The sequence below is a fragment of the Stigmatopora nigra genome, chromosome 6 (genome assembly GCF_051989575.1).
Source record: "Stigmatopora nigra isolate UIUO_SnigA chromosome 6, RoL_Snig_1.1, whole genome shotgun sequence".
NCBI classification, from domain to species: domain Eukaryota; kingdom Metazoa; phylum Chordata; class Actinopteri; order Syngnathiformes; family Syngnathidae; genus Stigmatopora; species Stigmatopora nigra.
The window spans coordinates 3,865,188-3,877,839 of NC_135513.1; the positions used below are offsets into that span (position 1 = coordinate 3,865,188).

Below are 12,652 nucleotides of genomic sequence, written 5' to 3' on the forward strand. Positions count from 1 at the left end.
ATTATCTCATTACAGGGGTGCTTGAGCCTATCCCAGCTGACTTTAGACCAGAGTCGTGGGATACCCTGAACTGGTGGCCAGCCAATCACAGGGCACAAGGAGACAAACAACCATTCAATTATACATAGTGACAATTTTAGTGTCCAATCAGATTTCTATCAATGTCTTTTGCATGTTGGAGGAAAGCAGAGTACCTGGAGAAAACCCACATAAGCCCAGGGAGAACATGCAAACTCTACACAGGTGGACCAACCTGGATTTGAACCCAGATTCCCCACTTTGAGGCTGAGGCGCTAACCACTTTTTATTTTTTAAAGTGAATGCAATGACATGGTTAAGTTTAGCACAATATTTCTTTATTGTAAAAACAAGAGTATTTAAGCAATGACATTTCACTGTACATATTAATGGACAATACTCTTCATTTAAAACAGTGAAGCAAAAAAAGTAAAGTTATCCACCCAAGGTTCATTGCAATAAAGATTTATAAGAGTGGCAAAAAATAGGTAGCATTTGGAATATCAATTGGCAAATATAAATCTTACATTTTTGCAAAATGCTTCACAGCTGGTTGATAAATAGATTCCATTTAATTTTCTACACCATACAACCTTTTCATACACATGACCATTCTGAACAAATAAGATTAAAGCTATTACTTATACACAATATGCATCATAAGGTAATCAGCATTAGCAAAGCAGTAAGGTAAGTGGAAATTATTTTGGGCCATCATGGAAAGGTTTTCCTGCCAAAGCGGAAAATTAAAGTTCAGCATGATAAATTTACCATTATAAACTTGATACATTTCAGAAAGCAATTCTTTGCCATTTGGCATAAGCCACTCCCACTTCAACTCAATAGATATCTCTGCTGTTAATGTTACTAAAAAATAATCATTCACTACTACCCCACAAATAAAAAAAAATGACTTTCTAAAAGTAGCAATTTTACGAAAACAAGTGAAATTAATCACATTATAACCTGGTAACTCCACTTGTACCAGCAATACGTTAATAGATAAATAAATAAATAAATATATAATTCATCTCATACTTCTTTTTATTTGTAAAGTTCAAATGTATCAAGTGCGCAAACGTATCTCAGTGGCGTCCTGCGCCTGAGTCTGACAAAAAAAAACTGGATTGTGGGATATATTGCATTTTAAGCAGTTATAATTGTTTACTATTTATCAAGGCGAATTATGGGATTAAAACATAGCTTTACAATTACCCATATAGGTTGAATGAAGCTCCTGAAATAAGTTATACATATTTTCTTAACACCAAAATGCCCCAAAGGAACAAACAGAAGGTAAAAAAGAGGGGGAATACTGCCCAGCAATATAAAATGTTCGACTCACTTCGAAAGGAGTAATTATTTAGGAAATAAAAAAATGGCAAATGTTGTGGTGGTGCGCTTTAGTACATGGAGTCGGGCCAGCCCAAATGGTCACTTAAATGTGAGTTGACGGTCACACAAAGACCTTGGCCAGGGCGTCGGCCCCCGCACTAGCGATGTAACACTTGGCCGGGTGGAAGGCCACATCTTGAATGGACTCATCAAACTTCTTGCGGTGGGCTGTAAACTCCTGGATGCACGTCTTGCTCGACACGTTCCATACACGGACGGAGCAGTCGTGGCCTGAAAATGGCAACACTATTGCTTAATATTTTGGAGGATTGTGTATTCTACACATTACTGTTTAAATTTGTCGCATTCAAATATTTTATTTTGTAAAAGAAACTTACTTCCAGACATAAGATAAATTCCATTTGGATCCATAGCAAGACTTGTCACTGCATCCAAGTGCGCCACCATGGAGTGCGCTAGCTTTCCTGCATGATCAATCATCAACAACACACAGGTCAAAAAGTGAGTACCAAGACAGGTTGTGAAGGTACCACGTACCAGTGTTGTTGTCCAAGAATCGTATGTGTCTGTCCTCGTGCGCCGTGATGCTGAGAGGCAGCGTGGGATGACTAAGCACTTTGTTGATTGGCCGAGAAGAATCTCAACAGACAAAAAAAAAAGTTACAAAATTACCCTTGAAACCAATTGATTTCGTAAGTAGAGCTATCATGGTATAACAAAAATCAACATGCACATACTTGTGTATTTGGAATCTATTGGCTTACCTGCTGTTCCCACTGATTCCATCTTGAGAAGCAGCTGCTGCGTCTCCATGTCGAAAATGCCGACGTGGCCGTCAGAGAACGACGCGATCGCGTGGGCCGGCTCACTGCTTGACACGTCCACTGATGTCGGTACACCTAATTCTAAAATGACATTAGCAGCATGTGGATGGACACCTGAGACAATCATTATATCTACTACACACTACACATATTAATGGTTACCTCCGTTCTGGTTTAGAACTGCAAGGCATGGTGAAACAGTGGCAGCATTCCAAAGACAAATGGTCCCATCGGCCGAGCAGGAAAGAAGACGGTGGTGGGCGGAAGTGTAGGCCAAACCCCACACTGCATCAGTGTGTCCGCACAATGTCCCTCGCAAGACCGACAGCTCTATGCACGACAAAAAAGAATGATATGTCCATGAGAGAGTGTCTTGAAGAAAATCTTATTGGGTGTGTTAGTATGTTATGTTACAAAAGTGTCAAAGTGCATTGCCTAAAATATCCTACCATAAGACTCATAGGGGTCACTGTTGTGACAGGGCATGTTCCAGTTCTGGATGGTTCCGTCCAGGCCTCCGCTAAAGCACTGCTCGCCATTGGCGCTCATCGTGACACACAGTACAGCACCACTGCAGGAATCAGAATGTTACAGGGGTTGGAGAATTGATGGACAGATTGATAGACTTACCTGTGACCTCTGAATGTGTAGATTGGTTCCACATCCACAGATGCACACCTATAACCGCATAAAGAAATTAAGGATTACATCAACTCAGAAGTCATTTTTCACCATATCACATGGAGTTTGACAACAATCAGGACGTAACAAAAGCACAAAGAAGTGTCGTGTGGGGTTGCATGTGTATAGCGGTCTCAAAGCATCTCACTTCTTGGCGGGTATGGTCTTGTCTAGATTCCACAATTTGAGGGTTCCGTCATCTGAGGCGGTAACCAGGACTGGTTCGACTGGGTGAAAGGCCAGCCCACGAAGGGCATCGAAATGGCTGCGCAGTATAAACTTGGCGTTCCATGTTTTCCTCAGTGCATCCTGACTGCTGTTCACCTGCACCAAAAACACATCTTAATCATCAACATGAATATCGACAGCAGTGTCAACAGTGTAAATTTTTGGGGGATATTGTATTTTGTAACTTGAATTTATTTCGTATCTTGGATCAATTGAAGCTTTACGTAACCTAAATATTTTGTAAGTAGAGGTATCATTAAATGCTAAATATACATGGGGATTATCAAGCAACAAGTATGGAAGTGATGTTACCGGATAGGTGATTCCATCAGCCTCATTGGCGACTGTCAACCCTGCCAGTTCTCCGAGTCCCAAGTCACTAACCACCGCATCGTCTACATGTCCCAGAATGAATGACTTGCCAGACGACGGGTGGAATGCGGCACCCTCTAGATTAAAAATCACACAGAATTTTCACAAACTAGTTAAAACAAGGTTAAAATGGTTAATATTTTCTCCAGTGGAGATGTTAGGGGGCCATCTTTTTGTGTGTTACCATCCACTTCGTGCTCGTTGAGTCTGGTTGTGGGAGTGGGCCGGGTCAGGGGCGTCGCTGGCGACTGCGCAGTGGGAAGCTCCTCGGCATCGTGCAAGTTAGCCAACATGTCCTGGAGCTTAGAGCGGTTTGGGCCTGGAGATAGGATAATATAGCTGAATGACTGCAATCAATCAAAGGTTGAAGAGTCCATTTTGAAGCTCAACTTTCAAAAGAAGCACAAAAATAATTTACGTTTGACGCCCTTCTTGCTCCGGCGCTCCCGTCGGTACTCCTCCTTCAGCTGTGTGATTACCCCCTCATCCACATCCCACGCGCCCGCCGTCTCCTTGTCTGCGACAACATACTAAGATTATGTTCATAATACATTATCAAAATTCACAATAGTGATGATAGATGGAATCTGTAATATTAAATAACCTCATTATGTTTTGACAACATATGACAAACAGCTCAAAAAATGAGGTAACCCTCAGACTATTATTAAATGAATATATTTTGAATTAGCCACAATATTAAGTAAGAGTCCAAATATTAGAAACCAGTTCAGGTACATGTAATAGGTCGTAATAGTAGAAGCTGTGGATCTCACCCGATTGGCTATCGTCCTCATGGCTGGACAGAAAGTCAAAACCCTTGAGAGCCTCCTCGGTGTCTGGGTCGTCACTCAGGTCGGAGATAGTTGATGGCGGTGTTGGTGACTGCTTCCTCCTCACCATCTGTGGAGATTTTTAGAATAAGAGCAGCAATTGAAACCAAACCATTTGTGTGTATTTTACATTAGAGACTCCTGTGTTCCGCCCCTCGCCACCGCTGCTGTTGTCGTCCTCGTCTTCGTCGGTGAAGTTGGCGACGGCCTTCTCGATCGATTTGAAGGCCTCCAAAATGGCAACGGAGTTGGAGGAGTCACCTCTGCTGGAAGGTAAGTAGTCAAATGTTAATACTGTTGTTAGGCAGTAATATTGATATACATTTACACTGGAGTGTGGTTAAATGGGAAATAAAACCAACATGAAATATCATTTTTTAAGTGCACTGTTTACTTGAAAATAATAAGTATTTATTCATATATATATTAAACATTACATCTACATGCCTTATGGGGCTGCTGTTTTTAGCACTTTTATCCTCACTAAAATAGAACTTTATATCAGTAAGTATTTGGATTTTTTGTAATTTACAAAAAATACATAATATATACAAAATTAGCCAATTTTCAGCAGTATATGACATAATAAAATTGCTCCTGAGACTTGTAGTGCGCTAAAAATCTACCGTAGTAAAAAATGCAGATCAGGCAAAAAAGTTCCTCTTTTTAATGTTGGCATTAACTATAATACATGTAAATAGTTGTTTATCATGCATAAAAAAATCAACATCTTGTTAATTTAAAAAAGTTGGAGTTGAATTCCCTTTAAAGAGTGTTGTTTGCTGTTCTGTCCCTACCGGGTCACAGAACCTTGAGGACTGGTGACTGGCTGTTCTCGATCTCCAAAACCCAACAAAGCACACACACGCCGGGATTTCACATCCAAGACGGCATCCGTGTAACCAATGTCCTGTAGGTACCTGACACACATGCGAGACAGCATCGTTGATTTAATCGTTCTCTATTTTTAATCCTGTGCTGCTTAGCTTCCTAAACACTGAGTGTCTTTAAAGGCTTAAACTGTTTCAATGTGCAACATAGAAGTGTAGTGTACTCCCACGGCAGTTTTTGTGCCGTTTATTCAGACTGCAGCTGCACAGAAAAGGGGTTTAGAACAAACAGAAATAATGAACAAAGGGGATAGTGAGACAAAAACAAGATTAAACATATATGCTATTGCTACTTTGATATGACTAGTCATAATTATATTGGACTTCTCATTGGTAAAGTCAGACCAATTCATTGTCAGGTTGATTAGTATATCGGCTGATTTGACACATTTAAAAAAATAGTCATAATCATCTGGAGTTTCAATATGATAATACAAGAGTTCAATTTTTGTATTTTTAGAGTCACTTTCAAGTTTGTCCACAAAATGAAGCTCTGATTATATTTAATCTGTTAATGAGCAAACATTTGTTCTTATCTTGGCTGCTGTAGAGACAAAGGGCTTTAAAATAAGTAACTTTATCTATTGCATACCTTTTATATTTGTCCGTCAATTACTCGGTTAGAAAAAATATTTTCTGCTAGATTTCTAAATTGTATGACTTACCCTTAGAAAAAAATAAGGCAGGCTTCAAACACTATTGAGGGAGTTTAACAGTAATTCTATTAATTTGATGGCACCCTAAGTGGCACCCATGCCTTACTTTAGCAGCAATTTCACAAAATCACAACCCTAGTAAACACCCATCACTACTTTATAGGCATTTTAGGACACGTTTGCTTCCATGATGGACACTTTTCTAAATCTCTTAATATTGCTCCAAATGCTCCTTATTGTGAATTACCATTCTGATGTTGCTGGTTTTTGCATCATAAGTAAAAAGTTCAGACTTACCTTAGTAGCAAGCAGTATCTCGTAAGTAACCAACTGACTTAAATGTCATTTGCCTCAAGGCCCCCCCTCCCCTTCCCCAGACCCCTCAGTACCAGCCCGTCCAACCCTCTGCACCAACCACACAATCCTCCTTTCACACACACTCACTCATGGACAGTGTTTATGAGAAAATGTCCTAAAAGGGACCGGGGTGACACATTTTGAACCGTCATAATATTCAATGAGAAAGTCGCTCATTGGTTACTTCTGCAACTTCCAAATCTTTCCTCTGATTGGCTAAAAGAATACGGTGCAGAAACATAAGTGTGTCCGATATCTTGGCCTGTACTAATATACGTATATCTAAAATATTGTTATTGTAATGTACGTTTGAGAGAGGGAGTTATATAAATTATCCCGTGTAGGTAGGCTGTGCGTGCCTGTGTGTGTGTGTGTGTGTGTGTGTGTCATGTGTTTACTGACTGTGTGAGAAGCAGTTGTCCTTGTTTCCAGCTTAGCTGATGATGACTGCTGTTTAAAAGAGAGTCCGTGTCCACTTCGTTGGCTTCATCTGACAGATACACAAGCATACAAAATGTTAGTGTTTGTGATGATGAAGATGACCTCCTTCTCTTTGTTGGTCCAGATGTGTCCACACTTCATACGGTTGAGTGGGAGCATGTTTTAATTGAGTGTGTATGTCTGTGTGAATTGTGTTTTGCTTTTATGTTTGTGTATGAGTGTGTGTGTGTGTGTGTGTGTGTTTGGGGGGGGGGGGAGGGGGGGGGGTCTATGAATGTTGCATTTGTCACCTGAATCATAACTGGGGGGTTTGACATCTCCTTGGATCAGCTCTGTGCCATACTTTAGCTTGTAATGTTTGGATCTGAACAAAGATAAATATATATATATAGATCATGTGGCACTTTGCAAACATCATTTTACTTCAGTTTGGTCTATATGAACTCTGGTTAGTTACTTTTAATTATAGAGAAATATTAACTACAGCGTAGAGTGCATGTGTGTGCCAACCTTTCTTGTTTGAGTGCGTACTCCAGCATCTTGATGCGTCTCACCAGGTCTTTCTTTAGGTTGTCCTGACCTCGGCGCTCTCCCTGCAGGAAGGCGATCTGAGCCTGACGATACCAAGAATGCATGTAACATTAGAAAATGAAATATCTTATTTAAAGGACATTTTTCTTTTTTTTTCCCATTACAAGACATCACTGGGTAGAGTGTATTTTTTTGCATTATGTTAACAGATCTGATGACGACCTAATTTCCAGCAGGATATTTATTCTGTGGGTAGCTGCATGTTTGATCAAGCGCTCCATGTTGAGAGCACTACTGAAGCTTTTCAAGAGCATTATTTATTTATTTTTCACTAACTTGTGTACATTTGCTGGTTCTTGTGTGGGTTTTCTCCAGGTATTCCGGTTTCCTTCTACATCCCAATAACATGAAGGTAGGCTGGTTGAACACTCTAAATTGCCCTTAGGTATGAATATGAGCGTGAATTGATGTCCGTCTCCTTGTGCCCTGTGATTGGCTGGCAACCAATTCAGGTTGTCCCCCCGCATGATGCTCAAAGCTGTTTATTTTTTTTTTACCCCCACATTTAACTCTTTCAGTGCTATTGACAAAGATAGGCATCCAATGATTTGGCTCTTTTCATCTTTATGCTGTGAATTTAAGAGTATTTGTACTGAGGGAGTTGGCAGCAATGTCTATCGCCATCAATGGCAGAGTTAATTCCATTTTCCACTAACGATGTGAGTCATTTTTGGCGCAAAAACATCAAAAAAAAGTGGGAAGGTTGACAAAAGAGCAAATGTTGATTTAAATCTCGACATTAGCAGAAGCCAGATTCATTGTTGTTTCATTTGAGCTCCTTTAGGGGATTTAAATGGAATATTTGCTCTGCGATGAGCTGAAAATCCACTCCCCCTTCTTTTTTTCCGTGCAGTGTAAACAGTACCTGCAGTTCTGAGCGCTCGACGTCCCAATGGGCCCGGTCCATCTCGTACTGTGCCCATTCGTGCTGGAGGAAGTGGAAGATGCCAGGGATGCTGTACTGAGCCCGCGCCGCCTCTCCTTCCCCTGGCTGGGGAGATCTGCCACCGCCTCCGCCGGGCAAGTCGAGGAGCACCGCGGGGCCCGCCGTCTCGTCCATGTCCGGAGAGAGGCTTGGCAACTCGGCTAAGGTTGCTTCCTGGTTCCGTCCATCGGGCACCAGATGATCCGCGGAGCTGTCCACTGACAGCGACGGTCACGAACGGTCGTGGTTGGTCCTGTTAACGTTAGGAAGCAGGCACTCTGAGCGAACAACACTGCCGGTAAGGCTTTTCAGAGTAATACACTGTCAAAATATGACCTTTTTAAACAATATACTCAAAATAATTAAGTCACATACGTGGCATTTACAATTTAGTGTTGATGACTTATTTTGTATTGTCTGATTTAAACTGCGAATAACTAAGCATCGGCCTTTTGACGATTCAACGGAGAGGAGGCGCAATGTGTTTACATTTGACTTGTTTGTCTCTCCAGAAGGGGGCGACGATGAGTGTTGCCATGTTCTTTGAGATTGTGAACATCAGTAGAAGAAGACATCAGCTCGACACGGCTTACTTTTGGTGTCAACAACAAAAGTGCATCGTTGGCAACTTCATCTTTTGAAAACTTCCAACTAGAGTACGATGACCTCGAATATCTGTGAGAAACTTTAAAACAATTCGTAAGTAACTGGCGCTTTCGCACAAAATTTAGCTCTTTGTAAAGCAAATTTATTTTGTTTGGCAGCACGCTAGCCGTTTAGCGTGAAGCTAATAATCCGACAAACAAAATTCTCATTTGACATTTTGCAGATTTGTTTGGTAGACAAGCTATTTTCTTGACCTTAAACTGTATTTGACTGCCGCTGCTTTTTAATATCACAAGGTAAAAGTAGTATCTTATGTTGTTGTATCTGCTAACGTTAGCGTGGCGTCCCCAAGCTGTAGTGAATTAGACGCTAATTGCAAAATTGTGTAGCGCCTCTATCGCTGACGCTGGTGGACAATGTGTTGAATATTATGAAAAGACAACGTTGGAGCACCATAAACAACGTGTAATTCAGTTTGTTTGCTCTTCAGTACGTCTTTAAAAAACATTTGATTATTGAACAGTGACACTGGGCAGAAACCAAGAAATGTGTCTAATGTTGCTTAAGTGAGATGTAACAGTGTTTGATTGGAGGCTAACTGGGAATATTTTTTGTACCCTTACCTAACACACCTTTGTGACCTGTTGTGCACAGGGGGGCTGTGGTCATGAGTGGTGTGCGGTCGGCGGCGTGACTGCCAGAGAATGGCCGCCGAATTGTATCCCGCCACGAAGCTTCTTCCATCTACCTCTGAGCAGCAGCAAGAAGAGGAACAGCAGGAGCAGCAGAACGACCAACAGTGCCAACACGAGCATCACCAGCAGAACGTGAGCAACAACAACGGCACCTCCAGGCAGACAGGCTGTACCTGGCAGGGCCTGTACCCCACCATCCGGGAGAGGTTAGTGTCCTTGATTTATATATAAAAAAAATATCTAACTATTAGGATGTGCACCAAATATTTTTCACAATAACATTATTGTAAATAAAATTGTGCCAATCAATTATTGTTTGTTTGATACAGGAACTCAGTCATGTTCAACAATGACATGATGGCAGATGTCTACTTCGTGGTGGGCCCGCCAGGTGGGACGCAGCGGGTCCCAGGCCACAAGGTACCCCTGTTCTCCATTTTGTGATGATTTCTATCCCTGTTCCCTGGCCATTCCCAAAAATATATAAAATGATCAAAGTACCGTAGAAGTAATGGGATCCTTTTGTATTCCAGTATGTCCTCGCTGTGGGCAGCTCTGTGTTCCATGCCATGTTCTACGGCGAGTTGGCAGAGGATCAAGAGGAAATCCGCATTCCTGACGTGGAGCCGCCGTCCTTCCTTGCTATGCTCAAGTGGGTGCTGTTTGAAAAGATTTTTAGTGCATCCTTTTTGGTTTGCCGTTCTAACCGGCGCTCTCACCAACAGGTACATCTACTGCGACGAGATCGAGCTGTGCGCTGACACGGTCCTGGCCACGCTGTATGCCGCCAAGAAGTACATCGTGCCGCATCTGGCGCGCGCTTGTGTCAACTTCCTGGAGACCAGCCTGAGCGCCAAGAATGCCTGCGTCCTGCTGTCTCAGAGCTGCCTGTTTGAGGAGCCTGACCTTACTCAACGTTGCTGGGAGGTGATTGATGCGCAAGCCGAGCTGGCCTTGCGTTCCGAGGGCTTCTGCGACATCGACACGCTCACGCTGGAGAGCATCCTACGTCGCGAGACGCTCAACGCCAAGGAGATGGTGGTGTTCGAGGCGGCGCTCAGCTGGGCTGAGGTCGAGTGCCAGCGCCGGGATCTGAGGCCCACCATTGAGAACAAGCGGCTGGTGCTTGGAAAGGTATGCAACATTTTCTGTGTAGAAAGGACAAAAAATACAATTCCCCTCATGAATGTTGAGGGCAATTACAAGGAACTTTCTATTGATTTTCTTTAAATAGTTTGTTTGTCCACACATCTCTCAAAACTAGGCCATCTACCTGATCCGCATCCCCGCCATGGCTCTGGAAGATTTCGCCAACGGAGCAGCGCAGTCCGGCGTGCTAACGCTAAACGAGACCAACGACATCTTCCTGTGGTACACGGCGGCCAACAAACCCGAGCTACTGTTCTGCAGCAAACCTCGCCTAGGCCTGGCCCCGCAGCGCTGCCACCGCTTCCAGTCGTGCGCCTATCGCAGCAACCAGTGGCGCTACCGTGGACGCTGCGACAGTATCCAGTTCGCTGTGGACAAGCGGGTCTTCGTGGCCGGATTCGGCCTCTACGGCTCCAGCTGCGGCTCGGCCGAGTATGGCGCCAAAATGGAGTTGAAGCGCCAGGGCGCCACCGTGGCCCAGCGCGTGGTAAAGTATTTCTCGGACGGCTCTAGCTCCACCTTTGCCGTGTGGTTTGAACACCCAGTCCAGATCGAGCCCGACACTTTCTACACGGCCAGCGTGGTCCTGGACGGAAATGAGCTCAGTTACTTTGGACAGGAGGGCATGACGGAGGTGCAATGCGGCAAGGTCACCTTCCAGTTCCAGTGTTCCTCGGACAGCACCAACGGAACGGGAGTGCAAGGCGGGCAGATACCGGAACTCATCTTCTATGCTTGAGCATTTATTCTCCTCGTTTTGTCTTCGCCAGTAAGAGAAATCCTGCAAACAGAATGAATAAATGCTCAATAGACAATCAAAGAGGTTTCTATGGAAGATTAGGTAAGGGGCCACTGACTGTAAAACTGCCAAATAGGGCTAGAAATTGGATAACATTAGGGCTAGCCACCACAATAGTAACGCTATGTTTACGATATGCAGATTTTGCCAGAATAACAAATACCAGAATCTGAAAGTTCAAACCAAAAAGAGAACAGAGGCTATGGTGACATGCTGACAGATTTAGTTCAATAGTATTAGTTAATTTTTTTCTTAAACATGAGTCTTTCCAAGACAACTGAATTGTAGTGAATTTAAAAAATGGTGGTTTAAACATCTTATTCAGTCAATTCTTTGTGTACCGATGCTGATATTTTTTTCTACACCACTGCAATAGAGGGTTTAATCATATGTTAGTTAAAAGAAAATATATTTACAAAAAAATGCTCAAAAGGCTTTCCCTAGGCTCATTTCTCATTGTCAAATTGTTCACTGCAGAAGATGTGATTTTTTGGTTTTTCAAGTGAAGCAAAAATCCAAAAGCGCAAAGCCAGGTGAGTTTTTCATCTGTGAAATATCTACATTGACAGATTTCTTGCCTTAAAAATGTGTACACACCCTAAAAAATGTTATCTTTTAAAACTAAGGTTTTCTAGATGCGACATTGTTAATTTTAACCAAGCACATAGTGAGGTGTTGTCAGTAGTTTTGTGTCTGTGCATCACCTGTTTGTGTCTATTGAATGTGTGCTGGCAGAAGTGGCCTTAAATCATGTTTTGGAAAAGTTATATTGTCCTATTTGTATATTTATATAGCTGTGTCTGTTTATTGTTTCTACTTTGATTGGCAAAGAGCAAGCTTGGTAACTTGTCACAATCATATAAATAAAAGAAATCACATTGACAATGTTATTATTTTTTTAAATTAACCTTGCTAGTAAAGACACCACCATTCCCCCATTTTCAGTTTTTAACTCATTGCGGTTTTTGTGCTTTTTCAAATTTTATGGTGCACAGCGAAAGTTGAGAGCCTACTGTGAAAATATGTCTGCAGTAGTCCCCCAACTATCGCTGTACACAACAAAATGTGAAAAAAGCAAAAACCGCGATGCGTTTAAAAACGCGAAAATCGGGGTTTACTGTGAAAATATTTCTGCAGTAGTCCCCCGACCTTCGCTGTGCACAGCAAAATTTGAAAAAGAGCAAAAACCGCGAAGCGTTGAAAAACGGGGGATTACTGTGAAAATATTTCT

General features: G+C 42.3%; 2 protein-coding genes across 4 annotated transcripts; one reads left to right on the forward strand and one right to left on the reverse strand.

The window, feature by feature from the left end:
• Positions 1–334: 334 nt before the first annotated feature.
• LOC144197994 (striatin-like) lies at positions 335–8,661 on the reverse strand. 3 transcript variants are annotated; one of them, XM_077718767.1, is made up of 18 exons: positions 8,113–8,661; positions 7,167–7,270; positions 6,947–7,020; positions 6,618–6,705; positions 5,110–5,232; positions 4,443–4,575; positions 4,256–4,382; positions 3,898–3,996; positions 3,664–3,798; positions 3,420–3,556; positions 3,028–3,203; positions 2,829–2,876; positions 2,648–2,769; positions 2,361–2,528; positions 2,139–2,279; positions 1,912–2,013; positions 1,752–1,838; positions 335–1,644 (listed from the first exon to the last, which is right to left on the reverse strand). In XM_077718767.1, the coding sequence occupies exons 1-18, from the start codon at positions 8,305–8,307 to the stop codon at positions 1,475–1,477; spliced, it is 2,229 nt and encodes a 742-aa protein (XP_077574893.1). In that variant the 5' UTR covers positions 8,308–8,661; the 3' UTR covers positions 335–1,474. The 3 variants fall into 3 exon arrangements, with proteins under 3 accessions (XP_077574893.1, XP_077574891.1, XP_077574894.1); XM_077718765.1 differs by having other exon boundaries at positions 4,443–4,578; XM_077718768.1 differs by lacking the exon at positions 5,110–5,232.
• On the forward strand, positions 8,101–12,306 carry LOC144197999 (BTB/POZ domain-containing protein 3-like). Its single transcript, XM_077718775.1, has 7 exons — positions 8,101–8,470; positions 8,685–8,871; positions 9,433–9,679; positions 9,803–9,893; positions 10,007–10,125; positions 10,199–10,607; positions 10,738–12,306. Exons 3-7 carry the CDS (start codon positions 9,483–9,485, stop codon positions 11,359–11,361), a joined length of 1,440 nt encoding a protein of 479 aa, XP_077574901.1. The 5' UTR covers positions 8,101–8,470; positions 8,685–8,871; positions 9,433–9,482; the 3' UTR covers positions 11,362–12,306.
• Positions 12,307–12,652: the final 346 nt, after the last annotated feature.

Excerpts from the sequence above, each read along its gene's own strand:
- LOC144197994 (XM_077718765.1), bottom strand. The coding sequence starts at position 8,307 with ATGGACGAGACGGCGGGCCCCGCGGTGCTCCTCGACTTGCCCGGCGGA. Across the intron at positions 5,233-6,617 it reads GGACAACTGCTTCTCACACA|GTACCTACAGGACATTGGTT; the intron begins GTCAGTAAACAC and ends CATGTGTGTCAG. Across the intron at positions 2,770-2,828 it reads TACACATTCAGAGGTCACAG|TGGTGCTGTACTGTGTGTCA; the intron begins GTAAGTCTATCA and ends TGATTCCTGCAG.
- LOC144197999 (XM_077718775.1), top strand. The coding sequence starts at position 9,483 with ATGGCCGCCGAATTGTATCCCGCCACGAAGCTTCTTCCATCTACCTCT. Across the intron at positions 9,680-9,802 it reads TACCCCACCATCCGGGAGAG|GAACTCAGTCATGTTCAACA; the intron begins GTTAGTGTCCTT and ends TGTTTGATACAG. Across the intron at positions 9,894-10,006 it reads AGCGGGTCCCAGGCCACAAG|TATGTCCTCGCTGTGGGCAG; the intron begins GTACCCCTGTTC and ends TTTGTATTCCAG.